This window comes from Trichoplax adhaerens, genomic scaffold (genome assembly GCF_000150275.1).
Source record: "Trichoplax adhaerens TRIADscaffold_3 genomic scaffold, whole genome shotgun sequence".
NCBI lineage: Eukaryota > Metazoa > Placozoa > Uniplacotomia > Trichoplacea > Trichoplacidae > Trichoplax > Trichoplax adhaerens.
In genome coordinates, this window is record NW_002060945.1 from 2,399,109 (window position 1) to 2,425,960 (window position 26,852).

At 34.6% G+C, this 26,852-nt stretch overlaps 3 protein-coding genes across 3 annotated transcripts; 2 read left to right on the plus strand and 1 right to left on the minus strand.

The window, feature by feature from the left end:
- Nucleotides 1-7,169: 7,169 nt before the first annotated feature.
- TRIADDRAFT_54251 (uncharacterized protein) lies at nt 7,170-8,084 on the plus strand (the record flags this gene model as incomplete). Its single annotated transcript, XM_002110311.1, has 1 exon — nt 7,170-8,084. One exon carries the CDS (start codon nt 7,170-7,172, stop codon nt 8,082-8,084), a length of 915 nt encoding a protein of 304 aa, XP_002110347.1.
- Nucleotides 8,085-9,937: 1,853 nt separating this feature from the next.
- Nucleotides 9,938-11,812, minus strand: TRIADDRAFT_54252 (uncharacterized protein; the record flags this gene model as incomplete). Its single annotated transcript, XM_002110842.1, has 1 exon — nt 9,938-11,812. One exon carries the CDS (start codon nt 11,810-11,812, stop codon nt 9,938-9,940), a length of 1,875 nt encoding a protein of 624 aa, XP_002110878.1.
- Nucleotides 11,813-14,333: 2,521 nt separating this feature from the next.
- TRIADDRAFT_54253 (uncharacterized protein) lies at nt 14,334-19,005 on the plus strand (the record flags this gene model as incomplete). Its single annotated transcript, XM_002110312.1, has 9 exons — nt 14,334-14,417; nt 16,474-16,547; nt 16,840-16,882; nt 16,959-17,013; nt 17,585-17,714; nt 18,164-18,242; nt 18,433-18,529; nt 18,641-18,756; nt 18,832-19,005. 9 exons carry the CDS (start codon nt 14,334-14,336, stop codon nt 19,003-19,005), a joined length of 852 nt encoding a protein of 283 aa, XP_002110348.1.
- Between the last annotated feature and the right edge of the window lie 7,847 nt (nt 19,006-26,852).

The window sequence follows — 26,852 nt, forward strand, 5'->3', positions numbered from 1 at the left end:
TACCGGATATTGTAAAGGAACTTGATTTGGCATTACTCCATATCTATAAGAACAATAATACAAATATTCACATAAAATAATTTGCTTTTGACACTTGATAAACTGAAATAGAAATTTGAACTCATGATCTAAAAATCTGTGGATGCAAAAGCAGTAAAATACTTACGGAGGTCCATAGCCGATACCATGGAACTGGTGAGATACAGGTCCGGGTACATTTCCTCCAGACTGTAAATACCCAGTTTGTAGTGGTAATTGATTATATGGATGACGCGGAGAAAAGAAACCGGTTACCATTGGCTGCATCACGTTATCTGGAGGACCAGAACCCGACATTACTCCAAGCATTTCGTTTTCCTCACCTGCAGGTAAATAGAAGCACTCTGAATTCAATCTTGTTCTACAGGATTGACGCAAAGAATTACCTATAAAATTAAATCAAGATCAAAAAAATACCTGTGCTATTTACTGCAATATCTTGTTGAGGAACCATGACAATTTGATTGTTAACTATTTCAGGAGGTTGCTGTTCCTGAGATTGTGATCCTTGCGTATTGACTGCCCCTTGAAACATTGCCTGCTGTTGCTGTTCTATGTACGCTACGGAAAGTGAAAGAAAAGTTTCATATAACTTTGATTCATTTCTACTATGATAATCTATGAATAATGATAGGGCATTTTTAATATAGTGTTCACACCTTGATCATAATAATTGCCAACTACCGGATGGGGCACAGCAGGAGGAACAGAAGATACAGTCATATTTTGTATTTGTTCTTGCTGCGACTGTGGTTCAGACGTATTTGCATTATCTGTTTTAACATTTTGAGAAACTGCACGACGTTGTGATGAATATCTCTTGGGTTTACTAGCAGCGGTAGATTGCGTGGGATTAGGAGCGGCTATATATGTCGAAATGGGTTCCCTGCCATCAATTTGGACAGTTAATTTTAACAAGCCGCTACCGGAATCATCTTCTACCGCTGTTGCAGTGATTTCTTTAGATTCCGAAATTACATTAATTTGTCCTTTATTAGGTTCTTGCCTATTTCAGTAGGTAAAGAAGATTAGGACCCAATTAGAAAATACTGTAAATACAAAGGTATTGTATTTCAATACCAAATAATAATTCTTTAGTTCACATACCTGTTGCTTTCAATTACTTTTTGACTTTCATCATCCTTTGACAATACTGTAAAATATGTAATAATTAGATTGATGAATTAGTATGTATAGACTCTTCATTTAGTACGCTACCAATCTGTAGGTAAATATTAAATGAATTCTTAGACGTACCAGGGATGTCATCACAGTCACTGATTGCTGTTGGTTCCTTCTTTCCAGGACGATTATCTGTACGTATTTTATCTTGATATTTCTCGTTTCTTTGTGATGACAGCTTCGTACTTTGATCGTAATATCGTGAGGGTCTTTTAGCTGTATCACCGAATGATTTTATATCTTGTCTATCTTCATTATCGTAGGACCTTTGTGAGCGTCTAGCCTTTTGATTTCCAGATACTTGCCTTTGTCGGGCAGTTTTAAAATTAGTCGAACCTCTTTCATTATCGTTCCTTTGCGTTACAGGTTCAGCATCAGTATGATTTTTTAGATCATTACGGCTATTTTGTATGGTCGCTGTTTGCTTGGGTGGATTCTTATCTTTCGCATTTTTCTGACGACGTGCATTTCTATCAGTATCGATTTGACTATTACTACTACCATACAACTTATGATTATTACCAGCTCTGTTAGTATCAGCCTGCTCAAAACCATCTGAACTGTATCTATTAGTAACTTGTTCCCTCCCTGAATTTCGAATATCATTTACAGCAGTATCGTTGTTATATTGATTTCTAGACGTATAATTTCTTTGTCCACGATTTCCTCTGCTGATACCTCTTCCATAACGAGCACCTCTTAAATCGTTCCTCGAAGTTTCTCTAAACTGTTCCGTTTCATCCCGCTTCCAATCCCTGTTTGTATCTCTTGTTCTATCTTCGCTTCTATAACTGCCTCTACCTCTACCTCTCGGTCTACCTCTACCTCTGTTTCCTTGTCTATCTCTCCTCTCGAAATCACTTTAACGTTAAATATTTTAGTGCATATTAATTTAATGTTAAAAATTAACTACTTTTTAAAGCAAATTAACCCATTTTTCTGACTTACTCGTATTCCTGCCAGTCTCTCCTACTACCTTGTCTTGCTTTGGAATCATAATTAGCGTATTCACCAGGCTTCTATATTAATTTCCCATAAGATTAGAATCAATTTTGGTAAGAATGCTTAGAAAATAAACGTACAAATCCCTACCGAGCTAGCTATCTTTGGGCCTTGCTTATCAAGGATGAATAAATCGTGCTCCCACCGTTCTTCTCCCCGTGGTTGCCGACGGCGTGTAGGTCTATAAAAAAATACTTACTCAGCGCAAATATCTATCGCTTGATAAAAAAAGGATCATTACTGAGAGGTTATTCTATTTACTTTAACGTATTTGATTCATCTTGATCTTTATCGCTGTCTTCATCACTTGTTAGCGCCCTATCATCATGCTCGTAGTATCGTTTATCTTTCGGAACAAAAGCAGGGCCTTTTTTTTCCTCTTCCGCACCCGATTCCTCCTTTACGTCGCTTTGATCTTCAGAATCTTCCCCGTCAGTATTCTCACTACCATTTATACTATTCTCTAATTCGGACTGGCTACTATTATCCTTGACGCTATTATCACCTTCGTTATCTTCTTTATTACCTTCTGCCTCATTGGAATTTGCGATGTTACTATTTTGTTCTATTTCGCTATTGTTATCTGATCCATCGTGCGTTTCCCTTTCAACTTTATCGATATCTTCACTCTAAGTATATACCAAAATATAAATACGATTTTCAGTGCTTTCTATTGCTAACGAAATTTGCTTACATGACGATATAATTAACGAATTCATGTAAAACAACGTATGTAGAGTAGTGTATATAACAACAACATACAGTATAGTACTGATCACGGGTACGTAGGTGGGCATTTTTTATTACGATACAATAGCAACTATGATCATCTTATGGTAGAATGTAAGTATCAACTTTGACATACTTCGTAACTATCTAAACAATGAATGCATCGATCCTCCTAGATACATATTTTCAGTAGTATAACTGCAGTACTCGACGTTGTTTTTATGGCTTAAGGTTATGAAACTGTGTTACTGTTAAAATCTAAATCTCTACTCATAATTTAAAAAAATTTTAGTAAAGGTAAATAATATTTAAATAACTCACTTCTATACGACAAAACTTGGGTAAGTTATTCAAACATATTTATTATAGAACAACTGCTCATTTATTTTTCACAATATCGAGCGGTTTTTACTTTTAAAAGTTTCATTCATTTTTTTATTAGATTCACAAACCTTCGGTTCAGTCTCTTGATTGTTACTTTCATCTACCTGATCAGCACCGTCATGACTTTCTGCTATCAAGATAAAATTTTCAATTAATCAACAGTTTCGTCAATAATAACGATCCATTAATAAAAGTACAAGCTGTAACTTTTGTTAACCTCTCCAGCTAACGATCATTGCGAATATATTTAACTGATATTTCTAGCTTATCCTGTACGCTCAATTATATGTACAGTCAGTAGTACTTTATTTCACACCTTACTAGGTAACGTTTTATATTTTCGTATTCGACTTTACTACGAGAACAACTGTAGGTATGTAGAATATCTTTCAAGTTTGTTTTAATTAGGTTAAAGTATGTTTAACATATAGTGCTAGTGAAATAATTACTAAATAGAATATAAAAGCTCACTTTCAGTATTAATTTAGAGTCCATACAATATTAAATCGCAGTTTCATGAGTAACTGGTTCAATACTACTTGGATAAGCATCATCTTACCTATATTTTCAGGATTAGTTGTTTCAATATGCTCTTCTAGCTGTTTTGTTATCCCAAAAATGAAAGAAGGTTTGAGTTTAAGTACTCAACGTTATTGTATTACGTGCAATAGAATTGATAACAGGTGCAGTGTATAATGCAATTTTAAGATCAGACTTTAAATTTAATTTCTGTCTTTAACGCTACAATCCATCCTGAGAGATACTCGAAATTATTCCTAAATCACAAGCTATAATACTGAGGAGATGTGAAGTAAAATATGGTGTAAGCAATGAATTGATTGTATTGCTGTTATCGTACAAAGCAGGTTTAAGTTCAGCTTTATCGAAAAGGTAGCTAAAGTGTTCGGTTCGAACTTTACTACAATAGTATCACTCCATCGCCTACAGTAGACGATATCAGGGCATTTAGTTCCGTTCCGTTGAGAGTAGGGATTTGTCAATGTTGTAAAAATGCTACAATATACTCGCTTGAAATCGTGGATGTATATTGTACATCCGAAATAGTTTTCTAAATACGAATACAGAAGTCAATAAACCAACTGTAATACCGAATAAATAGTAGACGTATAAGATACTGTACATATGCTGTTTAAGCGTTTAGGCAAAGACTACTACAAAAAAGAGGTCTTGTTTTAGTAGTCCATGGTTTAGGTGATATTTCTGCGTTGGTTGAAGTATGGCGTAGAAGGTATTGTGGTAATCATTAGTCGTCCAGTCATACATATAATTTTACTTCGTTTGCGATGCATTCTGCTCTGACGCCCAAATAGTACTTCTACACAGTGACAGCAAATGTAGAGTATAGTATCCGGTCAAAGAATATCGAATCTACTGTATCTATCTCCTTTCTGAAGCAGTCCGTGATTTGAAGTTGTACAACCTCTATTCAATATGATCGCTTCCTTCTTTCTTTGCTGACTGCATAAAATGGAAGAATACAACAGGCGACTCAAGTCATGTCAAGACTCATCCATAACTGAAAGGTATAGTGTATTTTATATTCTTTTGATAGCCAATACGTATGGTGTCCGCTACCCTTGATTATGGTCTTAGTTGGCCATGATTGAAATGAATTTTTATGCTTTGCAACAGTTGCCAATGCAGAGTTAGAATATGGCCGCCTGATTGAAGAGTAGAGTACTGCATGAAGTTGGTAGTAATAACATCTAGTACGTGACTAAGCAATCTGTAATTTACACTTGTACAACCGCTATCCAACTTCCTTTGCTGACTGCATTAAATGGAAGAATACAACAGGCGACTCGAGTCATGTCAAGACTCCTCCATAAACTGAAAGGTATAGAGTATTTCATATATTTTTGGATAGCCAATACGTGTGGTGTTCGCTACCCTAGATTGTGGTCTTAGCTGGCCATGATTGAAATGAATTTTTATGCTTTGCAACAGTTGCCAATGCAGAGTTGGAATATGGCCGCCTGATGGGAGAGTAGAGTACTGCAAGAAGTTGGTGGCAATCAACGAGATATCTAGTACTGTATTGTAGGTGAAGAGCTATTGTTGCACAGTACTGCACTGTAGTAGGCAGTGGCGTAACGCCCGCATGCACGATATAGGTGAGCGTTCTGTGGCGACGTTCAATGATGTCAATGATGGCTTCTACTCGCTGATTCAAAGTGGAATACAACATTCCTTTTATTCGACCCAAGCATTGCTATTTATTTCATTTCATTCTTTGCTACGGATATCGACAAGAGGATAGGAGTTGTAGAGAGCCAAGTCATATCGATAGGTTGAATTGATCAATAGTCCATGATGATGATAAGTAATCCAACTACAAGTGGATCAGGACACCCATTTGACAGTGATTGTCTACTTTTCCTTGAACGTATTAAATCAAGTCTATGATTGTTCTGTACTGTAGCGTCAAGTCGTATCACTGCAGCACAGTAACATCTTTTTTATAGCTTGTCATAACATTTTCAATTTTGCAATATGGAGTACATACCTGGGACATAGCAGTAGATCTGTTCAGTCGGCTAAGGATAATTAATAACTCACCATCACTTTGAATTAAGGATAAAATGACGGCGACCAAGCAGTATCGCGTGATAAAAAGATCTAGCCGATTTGAATTATACGCGTATTAGAGCGAGTGTTTTACTTTGTGCCTTTTACAACTGCCGGATACTTTGTACTCTAGCGTACTGAATTCTACTCGACGTCAGTTTTACAGTACAGTACTGTACGTTCACACAGTGTACAGTACAGTACACATTATACTGTACAATATAACAGTTACTGTACAGTGTACAGTACTGCAACCAGACACTCCTACAGTACTGTACTGTACTGTACTGTGTACAGTACAGAAAAAATTTTCACCAAACTTCTAGACAAATGGAGTGATAAAAGTGGAAAGTTACGGACGGACGCCGTTTTCCTGTCTGACAAAAGTGTGCAGTACGCAGAAACAAAAGTAAGTACTGAGCACGCGCGTAAGAACGAAAGATGATGCTATCGCGTACTGTACTGTATGCAAGACTTTTAACTTCATGATCATCTACAGTACTGTACACTGTACTGTAGAGTGTTCGTACCACATACAGTACTGTACTGTACTGTGTACTGTACTGTACTGTACACTCAGTTTTCATTGAGTATTGTACGAGTAACAGTTGAAATAATGAATCACATATTAACTTAAATTAATATTATTATTATTTTATTGCGTTGAACTCGAGACATTAATCACATATTTAGTCTGGCATGAAAATGATGCAATCTCCTTGATGAAGATCAACTTAATGTATCATATTACGCTAATTGAAAATTTTTCCTCCATTTTACAGCATTTTGAACTTAAGGAGCGATAAATAACTAGAATAATTATGGACTCATCTACTAGTATCATGGATAATGTATAAATTCAAGTGTCCTGCTGCGTGTATCTGGCTAAATCATTGCAATCAAGTTGTAGATTTTCCAATATTGGAAACCCAAATCATTCTCCCAATACTGTTAAAACTTAAAACCTGCCCATTCTAGGCGTCCTAATTACTTGGCATACGCTTAGGAGTCTAATTTAGCAGATAAGACGTGTGTTTTGTATTATATACAACATCGATAGCCAGACACGAATATCAAAATAACTTCAGCTGCAAATTCTGCTGTAAGATTATAACGATTGACCTCTTGTGCTAGCAGTTTCATCGACTAGGGGAATGAAAACCTCAATCAACAATATGAAAGCCCAACTGAAACCTTACCGTGGTATGTTATACGCACTACTATCGTCACTTTTTTTTTCACTCATGTCTGCCTGTGTCAAGTTGGCTGCATACGACTTTTTCTTAGTTGCAGCAATACGATCTGCTGTACAGATACTACTCTTACAATCGGCCATAATTAAGCAACAAAAAGACTTATCCAGCGGTTGTAAGCGTCCACAAGTTTATTTTGTATTGGGCAGGACAATCGCTGGCACAGTATCTGTTTGTTGTCAGTTTTATGCTTACCAAAATATGAACATTGGCGATGCTTCAGCTATCATTTTTTCATCTCCTTTCATCACTGGTATTTTAGCTGCTATTCTTTTAAAAGAAAGATTTACCGTCTTCAATTTACTAGCAACTTTAGTCAGCTTTGGTGGTATTATACTTGTTGCTAGGCCACCATTTATTTTTAGATCGCAAGCTGATGATGCACCATTTCGCTTTGCTGCAGCTAGCATTGCATTTGCTGCCTCTATAGCTACCAGCATTGCTATTTTGAATATTAGAAAAATTGGTAATAAAGTCGACAGCTATGTTATCACTTATTATTTTTCAATTGTTTGCTTTATTGTGCCTATAATCATATTTTCTATAACCACCTCTTATCGATTGCCCCAGTGTGGTGCTACAAGATGGCTCCTAATTGCTGTAGGAGTGCTAGGATTTTTAGGCCAAATTTCTTTCACCAACGCTATACAGTTGGAGAAAGCTACATTAATCTCTATCATCAGAACCACGGATGTGATATTTGGATACATATTAGAACTGATCATTTTCGGCTCATCGCCTTCCTTGCTCTCGATATTTGGCTCCCTCTTAATCATAGCTGGTGCATCGGCCTTAGCATTGAAAAAATGGTATGACATTAAATCTGACAGGAAGGATTGTAATCAATCCAAAACAACAGAGCAATCGATAAATCAACATCAGGATTTCACAGAGACGCATTTATAGTACAATTCATGCTTTTATGTGCTAAGTACTCAGTTATTAAAAATTGGTTACAGTCAAAATTCTCTGATGTGTACTTGAAAGAGTACGAAGTTTGCGATATTTAATTAAGCAAATGATGGTAATGCGATTGACAGGTTTACACTTTGGTATGACAAATAAGCAATAATATTATACTGTACAGCAATGGAGTAATAGTTCTAAATCTTCATGACACACACTATGAATACTTTAAATACGGTATAATTTACCTGGAAGTAAAATGATGTATACTGTGTATTTAAATCAGAAGAATAACGGCTAGCTGCCGAACTAAGGTCCATTAATAAGTATTTCCCAACATACACATGAAAGTATGTGATTGGACTACAGGAATTCCATTCATCGTCGATGTTACCAAGTGACTTACACTCAATTATCATTCAAGTTACAAGATCTTGCGGACTGTTCCTATTTATTCCTAATTTTTAAGCTAAATTAGTCTACAAAATTTGAATCGAAAATTTTTGCGAAATTGTAAGCATAAATTAGAATTGTATATGTAATATGTAAATATAGAAAATGTTAAAGCTATTTATTACAGTAAGGAGCTGCTCTAAAGCTGTGCTAATACAATGTTTTATAAACATGCTGTACGTATATGGTAAATGCAGGTAATGAATGCTTGTCGTAAACAAGCCCATTTCACTGATCAGTATATAAACGGAACAAAATATCATAGCTTTGCCTCTATTTGTCTAGCTGTGTGAAATGCTTGTCTTTAGATCTGAGCTTAGTGTTAAATAACCTCAACACATTGTTCTACGCGTACGCATATGCTATAAAAAATCTTCAAAATTAGTACTTCATGCTTGCAACGTTAAATCATGAATGTTATAGTATGATTAATAACGTCCAGTTCTAGTGACAAAATCAAGTATTCAATTTTATTGAGCCATAGCAATGTAAATATATTGTTTATACAAAACTTATTATTCAGCTGTGATAAGCACTTTGATTATTATTGATACAGTTTGGATCATATGCGATAATGGATATAGTCATAATTTATAACCGACTAACAATAATCTGTTGCTAATCAAGGTCTGGAAAAAGTAACACAGCATATTATTCTTTCAAAAATTTTGTTTAAAAATGATAATCTATCTCAAATTTATTCAAAAAATAACAAGAATTCAATAAATACGATAAATGATTATTATATAATGTATAAGGCTGTTTGTTTGAGCCTTGAGGGCAGTTAACAATTTAAAAGCTTCGCATAGAATGTGATAAGTTATCGCTTTAAACGATTCATGTAGGAGCTAATTGGTATAAAATTAATTCGTATCGGTGATTTCATGCTGTGATGACGTACTTAAAAAGATATGATTAAAATTTTATCCTCTAGCAAAAGCTTTCTTATATTATTACAAGTAGAAGTGATTTCAGGACATCAATGCCAATTTATAACTATAAATAATGATATTGAAAATAATTTGTAAATACGTAGAGTAAAAATCTTGAGTAGTAATAATACATTTTAAGCTTCTAATTTAAAGAAAAGGTTTTGCAGAATCCGGGTAATACTATAACTGCAACACTTAGATTATCCTTGCAGTTGGCTTGCAGGGCACTTCTAACCAGCATTTCTGTCATTTCTGTGGATAGATTTGCTAGTATGTCCCTTTGGTTGATAGGTGCACTAGAAATTGCTTTATTTTCTGTAAAATTATTAAACACTTGTATCAGTTATGATAATGCGCATTAAATTAAAAAAGTAGATATTGCATATAATCATGCTACCAATACTCTTTTATACAATTGTATAGAGTTATTTAGTGTAACGTCTAGCATGTGGTTTATCTATATTATGCTCAGAATAACTCTATCTTACTGATTAAAGGTATAGGTTGTTCGTCTTCTAAGATCGTTATAGCGTCTAAATCACTGTAAGAATCTACGATTTCTTCATGCTCTTCAACACCTTCTGCTGATAATTTGGCTATCAAGCAACCAGTCTTTGCCTCTTTTCTAATTTTATTCGCAGTTGAGTGTCTGAAAGACGCATCAGTAATAGCAGTATTTGATCTGTGTAACTCTCTAAAATTTGATCTTGTTACTGAGCTTGTTTTGGAAGGAAATCCTTGTTTTGATAGCGAATAACTTTCATCGCTAACGTCATGATAAGTATGAGAATTAAGTGAAGGTAATTCATTATTACCGATAGCACTTTCAGCCTTGTCATAATAATCATTAGATGACATGGAATGAAGACCTACTGAAATATTGCTTATACTTAATTTAGAATTATTGATTTTAGTTTGAACATTTTCTATGACTTTTTGCTCCTGTTGAAAACTTGAATCCTGATATTTCGAATCCTCAGCAACACCATTGTTAACCTTCTTAAAGGGATGCATATTTAATAACATTTCTACCGCCGCTCTTGCATCGATAGATTCCCATAAGCTATTCGTAGCCAAAATTAGAAAGTAGTCTTCATCTGTTAAACTTATTGATGTAACGTGGGGAGTATTTATAACAGCAGATTTTAAAAGAGGATCACCATGATTACCAAATCCTCTTGTAACATGTAAGACCCCATTTACTAAACTACATGCAGATGATGTTGATTTTATGGTACAACCACACTTTAGTACTCTTAATCTTTCCCGAGAATTACTAAGAGTATGTTTACGACTTAGTATATAGCCAGTACCTCCTCTACATAAGACACCTTTAATATCTCCGATATTCGCTAAATGTAGTATTCCAGATTTACTCAATAAAGGATTAAAATTTAATAAACATGATAAAGATGAGCAACCACTCCACCTTACAGTTGATTTTTCTTTGATACCTTTTTTTAATTTTGTATCAAAGCTAGAGTAAGCATGTCTAAATGCGTTTGCGACCATTAAGAGATAATTTTCAAAGCTATTGAGCTTCTTTCTTTTTTTCAAGGCCGAATAAGTTAACTGATGAATAGATTGATCCAAGCTTAACATTGAAGTTACCCTTTCTGGAGATGCTGAACTGGAAAATATATTTGCTGATTCATATTCGCACTCACTGCGAATTGAATCGTCCTGTCTAACTTTTGTTTCTTCTAGTGATAACGTTGAGTACTCATTGACAGTTACACTAAAATCTTCTTTACTTAATTCATTGGCAAATATTCGATGCAGATTTATCTTAGCCTCTTCAGCAGCCTGGCATCCGTGATATCCGCTATACATACCGTAATAGTAGCAATTTTTACCACCTTGACTTCCAAAATTATGATTTAGCACAGCTACAATCCTATCTAAAGCAGAACCGCGTCCCTGATCACTTCCACCGTGGTATATAGCCGTTGGTACTGAATCAGACTTTATGACTATGATATCTTTACCAAGTAACTGCTCATGGCTACTTGGGGTTACAACCCTAGCATTATAGTAAGCATCATCAAAAGTACTTTTTATTAGTTCGTATGCCCAGTTAAATCTAGTAAGCTTACGATCATATTCTGGATCTTCCTTGTCGCTATATAATCTTCGCAATTTTCTAATTAAAGATTTTCTTCGCTTTTGCAATGCTTTTAAGTTCTCTGGCTTAGAAACGCCGCGGTATTTGAGATATCTATAAGCTAGATGTATTTTTTTATGTTGTTTTAGCTGGCTGGTTGAAACGGATTGTTGGCATAATTTACATTTGAGATTTAGCGTTGCAGTTGCTTGCGTATAATCATCCTTAAGCCACTGCATGTTCGCCAATCGTGAATTGAGTATCGAAGATTTCCTACGTCCATGCACAACCGATAATGAAGTGCTGTTCATGACTATGCCATACAATCAACAGGGATTGAATACAAAATTTATCCAACATATGATATATATCTAGACGGACTAATAATAATACATGCAATATCCGTAAATTGCCTAATAATTTTTAACTACAAGTATTACATAAACTATATATGTTCCTGAATAATTATAAAATTAGAGCGATGGCACGTATCTTAATTGCTGCACATATTCCAAAATTGCAGTCCTTATAATAAAGATCCAATAATCCAATATTCTATCAATTTTTTCACTTGAAATTTGCAGTTATAGATTTTGTTACGATCAACGTTACAGTTCTTAATACTCTTTAATGTTTTTGATTGGGATTGACACCTGACGTAAAAATCGTCGTAATAATAGTCCTAATTCACTCACCGCATGCCAGTTATTCGATGCTATAAGTATAAAATAAGAATAAATCCCAATATTAATCTAAAGTATAAGCTTGTAAAATCTAAGATTATAAAATTTCTCGTTTTAAAAGGTATAAAATATTTTTCTAGTAAACTATAGAATTACTAGTTTGACAATTCCTATCGGTCTTATAATAATCGTATCTCTAGAGGTTATAAGATATAGCATATTGCTCACTAGATTACGTAAACAAATTCTTTCTCATAGAGCGTTAATGAGTCAAAATTGACTCATGAGTACATAGTATACTTACTATACATTGTAACTTAAAAGAACTATAATTTTTGATCAACGCTGATATGAATATATTTCTTTCTCTTCTACGTTAAGTACTAACCGTCGTTAAGTCGATATCATGTCACATTATTGGTAGGACGTATAAATCAAATCCTATACTGGATATTGCTGCTATAATGTTAGGGCGTTGATTTATCCTTTTCGCGTTTAATTAATGAATAGTTTAAAAAGTCAGGAATCACTCTGCGTTGATGCGTATGTAGTAGTATTAATTACTTAGTCATTGTATGGTACGACTAAACATAATAAACAATCCATTAACAATCCTCGTAGGGATTCTTTCTCACTAGAGGTGTTACAGTAAAGTTTAGCACAGTATTCTGTATATGACTTAACTATTTCATACTGCTATTAATTTGTACAAACTACAGAGCAGAATAGAGCGTACGTAGTGTACTGGTAGACAAGTTTGGTTGCTATAGCTACAGAAAGAAATAAAATGTACAGTACAGTAAAAACATAGCGACTCTCGCCCAAACAGCAGTGTCTACTCAACTTCTTTTTATACTTTTCATACTAAATAAATACTTAGTTTAGAATATTCCTGTCCCAAACTAGTCCCTATGTTAGCATAAAAACTATAAAAAAAGAAGTTGAGTGGTCCCTGAGTGCAGTATTATGGATAGATGTAAAAGGAAAAACCTCCAGAATCTTTCCTTTTCCTGTACTTCCATGAACTCTATTACGTGTAGAAGAAAACCGGGTCAAAAGCTCATTGAATCAGATGTTCGTTAAATCAAAATGAGAAAGAAAATCGCTTTGCGCCACTTTGTTCTTACTCATTTTTTATTTGAAATGTTTGTGAGTCTAGATTATAATAATTATTTATTTATTCGCTCTGTGTTGCTTCCGAGTAGAGTACAGTAATTTCGAAAATAACAAAAACGTTCCACTGTACAGTACAGTACAGTATACTGTATGCTGTATATAATATATGTAGCAAATCAAATTCTAATGATGTGCTATCCTGAGTGGAGATATTCTGCTGGTGTGGATTTCTTCAAATAGGGTAAAATCAAGCACATCGTTCAGCACTAGACTCCTATTTACGGTGGCCAGAAGGCTCAAATAACGTCCTGTCGCTTCGCTGACGGAGATACTATACTCTAGAAACCCTTACTGTACTTTACTCACTTGGAATCGAATGACGATGATTTCTATTTTTGAAAACCCCGATACAGACTAGTACAGCAGATCCGTGAGTGTACAGTGTACAGTACCAAGAGCTACAGTACAAAACAGTACTGTAGTGTACAGTATGTACTGTACATTTACTGTTCCAAAACATTTTCCTACTGCTGTGCTACAGTACTGTATGACGGTACAGTGTACAGTACTGCACGCTGCTTTAATTGTACTGTGTGTACAGTACTGTACACTCTGATGTCATATCACGGTACAGTACATACTAATGTGCGGTAGTAAGTATCATACTGTACATGTACACTTGTACACTACAGTACTGTACTGTATATGAGTTCATGATCTGGACCCTAAAGATACACAGCACACGAGTACAGTCACTGCAGTACTGCAACCTTTCAAACGGTTAACGAGTATCGCTGTATCTTCAGGCTTATTGCGCTACAAAAACTAGTTTTCTTGTTTTTTTCATTCGCGCAACGAAAGCTAAAGGCATTGCGATTGATCGCCATTACCTTGTTGATAAAATTGTTGCCGAATATCAATACTACACTGCTTTCTTGTATACGAAATTGAGTGTATAGAAATGGCGGAAGCGACGGTAGAAGATGTGCCAAGCACGCGCTATTTCTGTTACAACTGTCAAGAGGAAGTTTCATCCAAATCGCAGGTGAGTCCATCAACGCTATGCAGCCATCACCATTCGATAGTGTTTTACTGTAATTAATTAAAAATAATAATGGGCTATAATTTCCATGCATTTTGTTTTGAAAGTGTATAGTCCGTACTGTACACTACTTGCAAAACTGAAACAATCTCAACATACGTAAAGGTAGATGATGCGGCAATTAGCAATTCTTATTCACCTATTAAACTACTTGTGATTTATAGCTGTCCCCACGACTGATTTGTCGTTGCTGGTACAAGTGCATAGTATGTTACAGTAAAATAAAATGAGATGTTTAGTCGTATAAATTCTTATATAAAACCTAAAATCTATTTGAAGTTCGTATGTTACACATGAAAGAGGACGACTAAATCAGTTATAGGCTAATAAATCCAATTTTGACTTTAGAAATATTGCAACACAACCAACACATTGCGCTGCAGGCTACTCTTAACTACGATACTGTGCAACGTACATGTTTACTATAATCAAATGACGTTATACAGTGCAGATACAGTATATGTAGTATAGACTAGATCGCTTTCCTAAGCACTTTTCGCTGTTTATCTACTGATTATTATTATTCACTACTACTACTGAAAGTGACTACAGAATTATATTAGATAACTAAAGCGATTGCACCTTCTAATTATATCTGAAAGGAAGAATTATATTATTTTATTTTAAGTTCACTGTCGTAAAGAGGAAATACACTACTGATTTACTGTAGTGCGCTTGGTGCCATCCTGTGCACTGTACAAGTGCGCGATACAGTGAAAGAGTAACGGCATCTGTATCGGTACTGGACAGTACATGGACTATAGTGCTGTACTGTACAGTACTTTTACTTTTCTATAGATGTGATCAGATGATACTGTGATCAGATGATACTTGGATGTTTACACCGTTTCCCTTCATATCCTCTGTTTTGGCTTCATTGATTACCGCTGTGTTTATTGAATCATCACTGTTAAATACATCGTTACTTTAAAACTGGAATAGATACAATATTAAGCTCAATCTTTCACTGAACCATCGGAACAAGGAAAAGATGCTTAATTTGTAATTTTATTTACATGTTGAGTTAGGACTACGCTAGTAGTACGTAAAAGATATACAAGTAGTCCTACAATTTTACGTACAAACTTCAGAATAGTAGTTGGCGTAGGGAACTTTCTTTCTTTGCAAGTTTATGAACAAATTGTTAGTTATGGTGAGAAATAGATGAGACGCTCACGAATGATGTACAGTATCCATAAATTTAATTAACAACATTGCCTTAAATATTTGTTTGAATATCGGGTTAACTCTACATCAACATTTGTCAAAATTGTTACGGTCAATATGTTACTGTACTATATATATATATATATATACACTGGCAAGTCGCAGTCATAGACATTGATGCAACGTTTTTAATCGTCCATTATATTTATTTATAACCGCTGTAAAAATTGTTGTATCATGCCATAGATATTTACAGTGCGTACCAGTATTGTTTAACTATACAGTACAACACCAGTATGATAAGGCTCTATCGGTGCGGCTACAGTACAGTATCATGTACTGTAAAGCAGGGTATTATGTACTGTACACTTTACTGTAAAAGAAATAAAAATAAAAAATCGAACGGCACGGTAATTTGCTTTAGTGTTATTCCCACCTATGGATAGACGCCAAGAGTGTCTACTTCTAGCCTTCTATCCAATTAGAACGACCTTTAATTGCATCTATTTTATCACGTCATGTCAGAAATTAGGAATTGATTGGTACAGTATGAACTTTGAAAATACATCATATGTCTACAGTATACGCGTATTAGACTTAGTTTGTAAACTCTTTCATGAAGATTTATGCGTTTTCTTAGTGATTAATCATGCGAGCGGAATAGTTGATGCTGGTTTAATTCTGTTCAATACTGCTTCTCGTAAACGACTACTATATACAACATAGATCGAAAATTGCCTTTATTCTCATAGACACTGAAATATGATATAAGCTTAGATTTGTCTTATTTCATAAAATTTTATAACATTTGTGATTTACGACGTTTGAACAGAGTAATTTATGTCCGCAATGTGGTGGAGGATTTGTTGAACAGTTAGAAGGCGACGCCAAAGTTGAAGATATTATGTAAGGAAGATGTTATGTTATTAGTGTATGAATGCGAGCTCCGACTCTTCAGTGAGAAAAGTGATCGAAGAAAATGTTTGATTACTTCATGTCCCTTTGATCCTTAATGGGCTGCACTTGCTGGTTTGCATGATGGAAACAACGTAACTTTACGAACGTTGTTAAATTTGCATACCACAGCGTTAAATAGTATAATTAGATAATTTTAGTAGCTGTTGTTATTATTAAACATAATATAATGTATGATCTACGTCATTAATAATTGTTCATTTTCGAATTCCTTGATTCTTAGAAGTGACGTATCAGTTGATAATGAAAATATAAACTTTCTCTCAGTAAGTACATCATATATCCAGATCTTAAATTTCTACATCTGCATGTATGTTAACTATGAATTGTTCTCTTTGATAGTATTGGCGTGGTGCTCTTGAAAACAATACCGATGATTCTGCAGATGAATCAGAAGGTATGTATTCTGTGTAGTGTCAGCAATGAAATAGCTCCGTGAATTGAACTGCTAGCGCTATGCTAGAGTTATAAGTTGTACTTTTAGAAAGTTTTATTACATTCTATGCTGTGAATATGTATAAGTCAAAATATAATTGATACATGCATCTAATCGTACTGCTATGTTCTGACAGTTACCTGATATAACGTAACACTATTTATAATAATAGTATTGTATAATACAGTTTTATATGTAGCATATTATCTTATGGTGCATTATGAGTAGACTATAAAAGGAGTTCTTGGCGAATGTCACGAGGAATTGTGACTACACAGGTAGTTTGAGCTACATTAGTGCTTTGAAGGAATAAAGGTCCCTATTTCTATGATAGAAAGGGTGTTTGCATATCCTGTGAGAACCCTTTACCTCCCTAGTACACAGTCATCGTAACAATAATTATTAATATACTAAGTAATGGCTTAAATTTTGCGTTGTTACGATTGTACTGTTCTCTCGCTTTATACGCGCCATGTTAAGTGGAAGCCATTTTACGAGATGTACTTTATTGACACTTTGAATGATGCTCTAGATGAATCAGCCTTTGGAGTCAACTTTCCGCATCGATTAAATCTACGGTCTAACTCTCGTCGATCACGTGGCTCGCAAACTTTCGAAGGATCACCTGGACAGTCAGGAACTACGACTGTTCGCCTTGAAAGGTTAACTTTAGATGTGCATTTTATGCTTATTGGCCATCGTCATTAAGTGTTAAATGTAGGAGTTTTCTGAGAGGACTTTTACTGTAATATTATACTTTATCAAACGGAGTTACTATTACTGTACATGATTGCCTTGTAGTTATATTGTGAAGATATTTTATGTGGTGACTTAGTATTATCTATTACTTTTCTATACAATCTAGCCTTATCCAAGGATTGCTTCAATCGATATCTGCAGACAACCATGGTAAGCTTTAGGATCATGTAAAATATCTTGTATTATTTTTAGTTTCCTATTTATCCTCGTTTACTGACGCTGTGCTTTACTTTATTTCAATTCAGATGAATCCGGATCGGAAAACGCCTTTCTACAGCGACCATTGTAAATATTCCAGATTATAAATATGATTTTTGACTCTATTCTCTAAAATATATTGTGTGTTTTGTAGGAATGCTCTATTTAACTTACACTCCAGCCCAGGAGACTATGCGTGGGGAAGGGGTGGTTTAGATGATATTATTTCGCAGGTAATGTTATATACGTATTGGCGAGTAATATTGTAGATCCTAATTGATTATTGGGTAACTTATTATTAAGTTGGTATTGTGAAAGACAAGATGATTACCTTGTAGCTGATGTTGGTTCAAAAATCGATTTACATACTGTCATGTATTGGTGTAAAGTAAGTCTTAACTAATTAATCTTTCTATTTTATAGTTTCTATCGAATCTTGGCGACAGTAGTGGTCCTCCTCCTGCAAAGAAATCGATCATCGATGATCTACCTCACGAAGTCATAACCAGTGAAATTTTGGGTAAAATATTGATCTATACAGCATGAATTCCTAGAGCATCCGTGCCGTACGTACTTTTGATTTTTTGCATAGTTGGTATACTAATTATAATTTCTTTCTTTTTGTAACTAGAAACAAACAGTGAATGTCCAATATGCAAAGAAGAGTTTAAAGTGAAAGATACTGCGAGAAAATTGCCATGTCAGCATTACTTTCACTCACAATGTATTGTACAATGGTTACAAAGGGTAAGTTACTTGAAATAATAGTGATTGATTCTTCTTAAATGTTATTTCACTATGTTTGATTTACTTATATTACAGCATGGCACTTGTCCTGTCTGCCGATTGAATCTCGCTGAAGGTAGTCCTTCTGAGGAAGCCAATAATGGTGGTAACAGCAGTAGTCGAAGATCTGGAAATTCTCGAAGTCCAAATATTAGCAATTCATCTAGGAGTAGCCGACGACGATCTGGGCCATCGTCAACTTTAGTTTAATAGGACGCAAATTTGTGACTGGCATTTTAAGGAAAGACGTTTATTTTGTGGAAAATGTAAAAATTTTACTGATTGCTGGACTGGCCATTATTACAATATGATATATTTCGGACAATAATACTTGAAGTAATTGTAAATGTCTTTTTAAATTGGAAAATTGAACGATTCTATCACAAGTTTTAAAAGTAAAATTGTAGTTTGCAACATTTTTGCCATTTGCTACGATTTTTGTCGACATTGAACTCCTTGTGCCTTTGCTCTGCTGTGCTTGTTATGCAAAAGATACTCGAGTCGTACTTATTAGTGCACGAGTAAAATGTTCGAAATATGGCGTCAACACGCTGTGAATTAATTTCACAGTGCAACATAGTGATGATTAAGTGCCAGATACGTGTTCTATGAACAGATCACAAGCGTTATTAGCATATTCTGCAATTGCAATGACGTCAGCATTTTTGACTGCGTTTCGGTTTTGATATGTGATGTTATGACCTCTGCATTCTCTCTATTTTGCTAACTTTATTTGTATTTGTTTATAGTATATTGTACTGTACATTTGGACCATTTTACTATTACTGATTCCGACCGCATAAGATTTGATTCTAAGTGATTGAATAGAATCACTTGATGCGATCTGTTCAGTTTAAGAACTAGAATCCAGCACGAATGAGCGTCTTTATATTTTCATTAGCTTATGACTAATAACTGTGTGCATTCTCTCAAAGACAGAATAAATTAATAAAGCATCGTGAGCTTAGATGGTATTGTCGTTATTGAGTAGCACAACGTTGTAGAATGCTGGCTGGGAGTTTTAGAAAGCAATGAAGAGCAATTTATAGAATAACCATGGTTTTATTTCAGTACAGTGCGCAGAGTAGTAAGAAATTTGTACAGTTGTACTTACTGTACTACTATACTAGTTTGCACTAGTACTATTTAAATAGAAAGGCAGGCAGAATAAGAAAGCGTAAACATCCACATCTACTGTACTGTATGCCCAGCCTACACAAATATAATTGAAGAGTAAAATCAATCAGCAAAGTATGAACATAGTAGTGCGTACAGTATACTGTTTAAATACAGTAGAAAGCAGGCAGCATAAGAAAGTGTAAACGTCTACATCTACCGTACTGTATGCCCTGCCTACGCAAATATAATTGAAGAGTAAAATCAAGTAGCAAAGTATGAACATGGTAGTATGTACAGTATACTGTCCAAATAGAAAGGCAGGCAGAATAAGAAAGTGTAAACGTCTACATCTACCGTACTGTTATGCCCTGCCTACACAAATATAATTGAAGGTAAAATCAAGCAGCAAAGTATGAACATGGTTGTACTAGGTCTAATTGTACGTACAGTATACTATTTAAATGGAAAGGTAGGCAGAATAAGAAAGTGTAAACGTCTACATCTACTGTACTGTACAGTATGCCCTGCCTACACAAATATAATATTTAAAGAGTAAAATCAAGCAGACATGGTTGTACAGTACATACGTATACTGTCCAAACAGAAAGGCAGGCAGAATAAAAAAGTGTATTGTGTGTATTTTGCCTTGCTGTACAAACCCTACAGTGTACAGTACATCACTGTACTGTACAGTGTACACTGTAGGGAGGCAGACAGGCCAGACGCCGTTATCTATGGTGCTACAGACTTTTCTTTCTTTTTTTAGCTGTACAGTATTGTAATGTACTGGACGGTAGAGACGGGACAATATCAACTGCAGTCTGCAGGTCAATTACCAACTGATAAAGTAACACAATCGTCTAGAACACTTTATTTTGCAATTTATTTACATCGGAGCGACTTGATCAATGGCTAGAATGTCTTGTGGCTAAGGACACTATTTCTGCCCTCGTCTAATTGTGCCTTGGATATCCAAGTTGATAGCAGCCGCAACATTATCATCATGTCCTTACTTTGCATTCGAGGTATGTATCTTGTATTCAGCTTTCAAGGTGATGATCCAATATCTCCATATCTGTAGTGGTCATCAAATTTTCCACGGTCAATACTGGATGATAATACAGTGTCGTAACGGACTCCAGTTCATGATCATCATCAGCTACAAATTCATCTACTTTCGTTCTCTTAAATTGATTACTGTGGATAGTGTTGATCGTTGGCGATGCTATCGTCCTAATTATATTCACTTGTCCAATTGGGATCCTTTCTCGTCTGTTATAGTACAGTACATGAGCAATTTTTTTTTCCCCCCTTTCCATATCTTTTTCATTGATCGTCTTCATGTTAAGCCAACTACAATCCATTACTCATCATACTGTACCATGACGATGAATAGAAAGAAAGGGATAAGATAATGTTCTTGCCCCAATAACTTAGCATCGCCGTACTCCAGACAGCAAATTTGATGTCGTCATGTTTGCTATTTCTTTCTATTCAAATAGACGCGAACTTGTACAACACTTTAACAGGGATATCGATGATACGATGGCATAGACCTTTAAACCAAGTGGATTGATTCCATCTTGTCCATGCAATCATTTCCATACACAATACTATCGAAATCCAACCGATCGATCCTTCTCATTTTATTATTCGATATCGTACTACGACTGCTAATCATGAAGGAACATGATGAAGTAAACTTTGTTCATCGATAATCAATTTGGATATCAACGTATTAGAATGTTCGATGGAAGAGTCCATTTGTACTAGTTATCTACCAAGTTATTAAATCAAACTGACAAAATAGAACACTCTAGGCGTAGTCTATCAGTCTCAACTACCACCGAATTGAGTCATCATGAGGGTACTGTTGTGCCCAGTTGTGGAAGCGTGATGTTATTGAATTGGAAAGAATCGAAATGGACATGAATCAGTCGTTATACTTAGTAAGCTTTTCCGATCAACTTTTCTTATTTTGATAATGTTACCTTGTCTTCTGATTGAACTACCATGATAAAGAAAGACTGTAGCTACCCTGAGATACTAGATTAAGGTGATGGTCTTACCTTGGATAAATGTCATTTCATCATCATCGTCATAAAACCAAACAACATGGTTAAAAATAAACTTCTACATTATTCCAAGCAGTTGTCTTCTTCTTTAAGCCTATTCAGTATACTTGTCATTCTATCTTTCCATAAATTCGATAGTCGAAGAAGGACTTTCTACCTAAATGGAAATTGTCATCCATTACAGAAATAAATGCCATCGATTATGAAATGGCTTACACTACAAATCAACTTGAATCATGTTCTTCCTCTATTTCATAGCACTGTACTGCATGCAGTAATCTTTTACCGATACAATAGATTTGAACTACAATTAATAAGGAAAAGAGCGACGTTTAGTAAATGCAGTTAATGAAATGAGGGGGAGAAAAAAATCTCGGTTTTTGTATCCAGTTGGTGTAGTGAATATCTTGCACTATGCTCGCTATTTCTATCCATTGGAATAGAGTTGTCATCCATTTGATCATCATGAATAAGAATCTGATGTGATAGCGCTAACCCAAGACGAACACTAGGGAAATTCTTGAAAGAGGGAGAGTAAATGAAACATCTAGTTTGATGTTATGCTCTGTCATAATACTACAAATTTCCAATAGGATACTGTCTGTCGTTCCAAAGCTCTTCCTTGCAGTATTCCACGTACAATAGCCCATTGCTATCTAATCTTGTAGAAAGATAATTTCTCCATTTCTGTACATAATAAAGAAAACAAATTTGAAAGCAAGCCTAAGAGTTATCTTTGTATATTAATGTATTTGCCTAGCGTGACAAAAATTATATGTCTTGAATATTGTCCTACTGCTGGTTAAGAGGAGTTTACTAAGAAAAAATTGAATAGTTGTTATAACTAATGACCATTCAAAATATCTAAGATAGATGATATTTTCTTCGTCTATCGTTTACTGATATCGACGGCCATTTCGGCAGGAATTATTTTATCATGGGAAATGCATTTGTTGCTGAACTCGTAGAGTAGTCTTAACTACTGCTTAGTATTTTTATCCCCTGTGAAGTACATTAAATATAAGACTAAAAGATGATTTTTGTTGGCACTTTTTGTCTGTTTTGGCTATCGATTTTGTATTGCCATTATAAATTACTCGATAATAACATCCGCTTAAACGACTAATTTCATTTTTTTTCTCCTCTTTATGCTTTTTCTTCCAATACTTTTTCCCTCTCTCCTTGCTACTTTTCAACCATACAGTAAGAAAAGCAAGAATACGCTGCCCTGGTGCAGGTTAGTAAATCTTGAAATGGTATTAAAGTATAAGATAATATTTTCTAAATTGACTTTATCTACATGGAAGAAGTGAAACTGTCATTCAAAAAGTTTCCATCGTAATTTTTCTGTGTCGTCAATGCTGCTAAGTTATACATTTTCTTTTTTTTTTGCCGATACTTTTCACCTTTATTGACAATATTGATTCAGGGCCGTTTGTTTGTTCATCGGTAGAGTAGCCTCGTTAATAAGAGTGTATCGCGATATATTTTCAACTTATTGTTAATAATATGCCGTGATGAATCATTGGCGAAATCCTTTCCTATCCATTATTTTATTCATAAGAGTGAAAATAAGGGTATTTCTCATCACCTTTGCATCGTCTGATATCATGATTGACTTTGGAATTTTGTCACAATCAGTCACTCGATATCTGTGCGGAATATCATGGACAAATTGTAATTTTAATGCAGCCTGCTACATCTTTAATTCCCTCTCTCAAGTTGAGATTGGCCAATCAAAAAGAGAAGAATATCTTGTAGCATAACTACAGTACTTGATCGGCGAATATCACTTTCAATTAATCGACGCTGTGATCTAGTTTGATCAGAGATTTTTCCCATTTCTTTGACTACCTGATACTAAAGGCAGTATTATTAATTTAACTCCTGAAGTGATTTTATTCCACTAGTAATATTGTTCATAATGATAATAATAATCATCATCATCATCAATGAGTTCTGTAAATGTCGATCTATTTCGTCATTCACAATCTAACTGTTTACTTTAGAGATAGGGCTAATTCCTATCCTAGTGCAAATTCCAAAGATCGTTTTCCTTCAAGCTACAAAGCACATCCGATTACATTTATCCATATTCAACAATTTGTCACTCCAAGGCAAAGTAAGATGAAAATTAATTCCACAGTCGGTTACTGTCGTCAAGATAATGAGAAAGTTCCGCTATCCTCCACTCAATACTGTATCTTCTTAAATACCTCATTTAGCCGGATACTTTTATTCCTATCTGCACAAATAACAGTACATTAAAGTAAAAATGGATAAGAGAGAATTCTAAGAAAGCAATTTCCCTTTTGAACTACTTGCAAAAATCAACGATAGACTCAGGACGCGACACGTTGATATTATCATGATAACAAGAAAATAACCCATTGATGGGTTTTCCTGCCTCTTGTTTTCATGTTGAAGTTCTATTTCTAAATTTACTACATGATAGGGTGTGAAAATGCTTGATGAAATGTGCTAGACAGAAAACAGTTCAGTGATAATTATAATCATGCCATATAGGCTAGAAAGTTGTTTGCTTTTATTTTCACGCTAGTGTTTGTCATTAAATAGAATTATGCTCGTATGTTGACATTTTTTTTCCGATCAGCCATGGCTACTCGATTGACTCATTCCAATCTGATTGATCATCCAAGTGATGATGTGGACCTATCTATTTTCTTATTTTTAAAGTGAGGATCAAATCATTTCCTGTTTCTCCATGCAAATAAAAAAAAAAAAGCTACGGATAGTGTACAATAACTAGGGCAAGGATAGTAAGATTGATTTGTAGAATAATGGAGTCATAGAATCACGTAGCATAGAAGAGTTATTGTCGACAAACTGTCTCTCTGTATTGTATAGAATCATGGCAAATTTTCCCATGTTTACTCAATCTTATTAATTAAGACGGAATAGATCGACCAGGTGCTGAGTAGAATGAGAGATACAATGTCCAATTTTTTTTCTCTCTCTCTGTCGATAAGATTGAATTACTCGTTTAGAGTAGTCTTCTCCAAAAAGGTCAAATTGGTAGTCATGGTCAATTTTATAAATTCAGACCGTCGTCTTAATCTTCATAATAAAAAAAGGAATAGGACAAGAACTTGTATTTCATATTCATGTCACTTTATTACATAAATTAGCTCTTCTAACAAGGCCTATGTTGATAGTTTTACAATCTAACGTACAAATATGATGTATCTTGTGATTGCATTACAATCGAAATATTGAAATTCAATTGCCTTTTTTTGGGGGGGGGGGCGACTCTCATAGCTATCATGCAAATAGAATTTAGAATTTATCTTTTCTACGGTAGAGCATGATCTAAGTATAGAATGAAATCATTCTTCTTGTTGTCATTGCAATGTCGACAATGCAATAAGGAAATTAATTCTATACACGGAAACTATTCGTCAGCGTTAATTTTCCTTGACAATATGGAAAGAGTCTCTTTTTAGCATTGTCATTCCTGGAGAATGATTAGGAAGTTGGAAAATCTTGATATTGTACAGTATTAACAAGGTACAAACGGATCAATGTTAGCCAACTCAATTGAATCTTGTATACTTTGATTCTTGTAGTAGAACGACTAGATTCATACTTTCATTTCGATCCAAATCGATTTTTTTCTACTTGTGGTTTTTCATCATACCTACAAACATTGACTGTTAGGACTAAAATAACCAGTGGAACGGTCAATCTGATCATTGTCCTTGGCTATGCAAAACATTCATTATATCCCAGCTAATTTTATTTTTTTGTCTCTTTATTTTTTATTCTATAAAGACACTGTTTCTTTTACTGTGTTGAGACGATTACAGAAGATTAATTAGAATATTCAACTGTAGCCTGTACTGTTGAAGTATCTTTATTTTATTAACCTGGATCGATTAGAAGATAAAAATAACTTTCCTCGATACGATCATATTGTCGCTTTACAATAACAAACTTAGCTTGCAGTGGATATCAATGACAGTATAGACTATCCGGTAATCCATCCTCCAATCAAACTAGTTACATACTATGATGATAGAATATACTCTAGCTAAAAGAATGATCCCTTCCTTGCCGACAAGACGTACATTATTTCTCAGCTTGACGAACACTGCCAATGATTCAAAGTCGTAAATTGACTTTGTAAACTAGAAAGTAGAATAGAAAGAAATCTCGGATAAAAAAAGGAGTGATTGCTTCTTGTCAAGTCATTGATGCTATAAGCAATATTTGTTTGATTAGAAAAATAAATGAGTAAAAGAATTTTAATCAATGTAACCAGATGTAAATCAAATTAATTATCATCTAATTTCCTAACTTGCACCTACTGTATTGTGATCTCGATCTCTATCATCCTGTATTTCATTCTCCCCTATCCAGCCAAAAAAAAAAAAAATGGATAAGTAGCCCCTTGAATCCCTTGAGCCAGATTTAGAGTTTTTCTCATCTGTATTAAATTCCTTTAGGCTTTTAAACTGTCTCTTCTCTTATTCTAATAAATATTCTCTTGATTCCATCTCTACTTGTCTACATTCTACGTAATGCCACTACTGTAGCTTCACATTCAATGTTATATCTCTATAAAGTATTTCTCCTCTGATTGCAATTGTAATCACTACCGAGTATCTATCCCTTTCTTCTAAGCTCTACCTGATAGAACTACATTCACATCAACAGTTACATTTTTAAAATAGTTCCCTGATTGCCATTCTACTTTGTGCCTAAATTGTGCAATAACACACACCTTTCACATCCTTCGCAATAATACTATAAGGATAATGATTTTGAGTAATGGAAAAAATTTAAAAAGTGCTGCACAAGTATTATAATCTCCTCTGCCTTTATAAAATGATCGGGCTAATC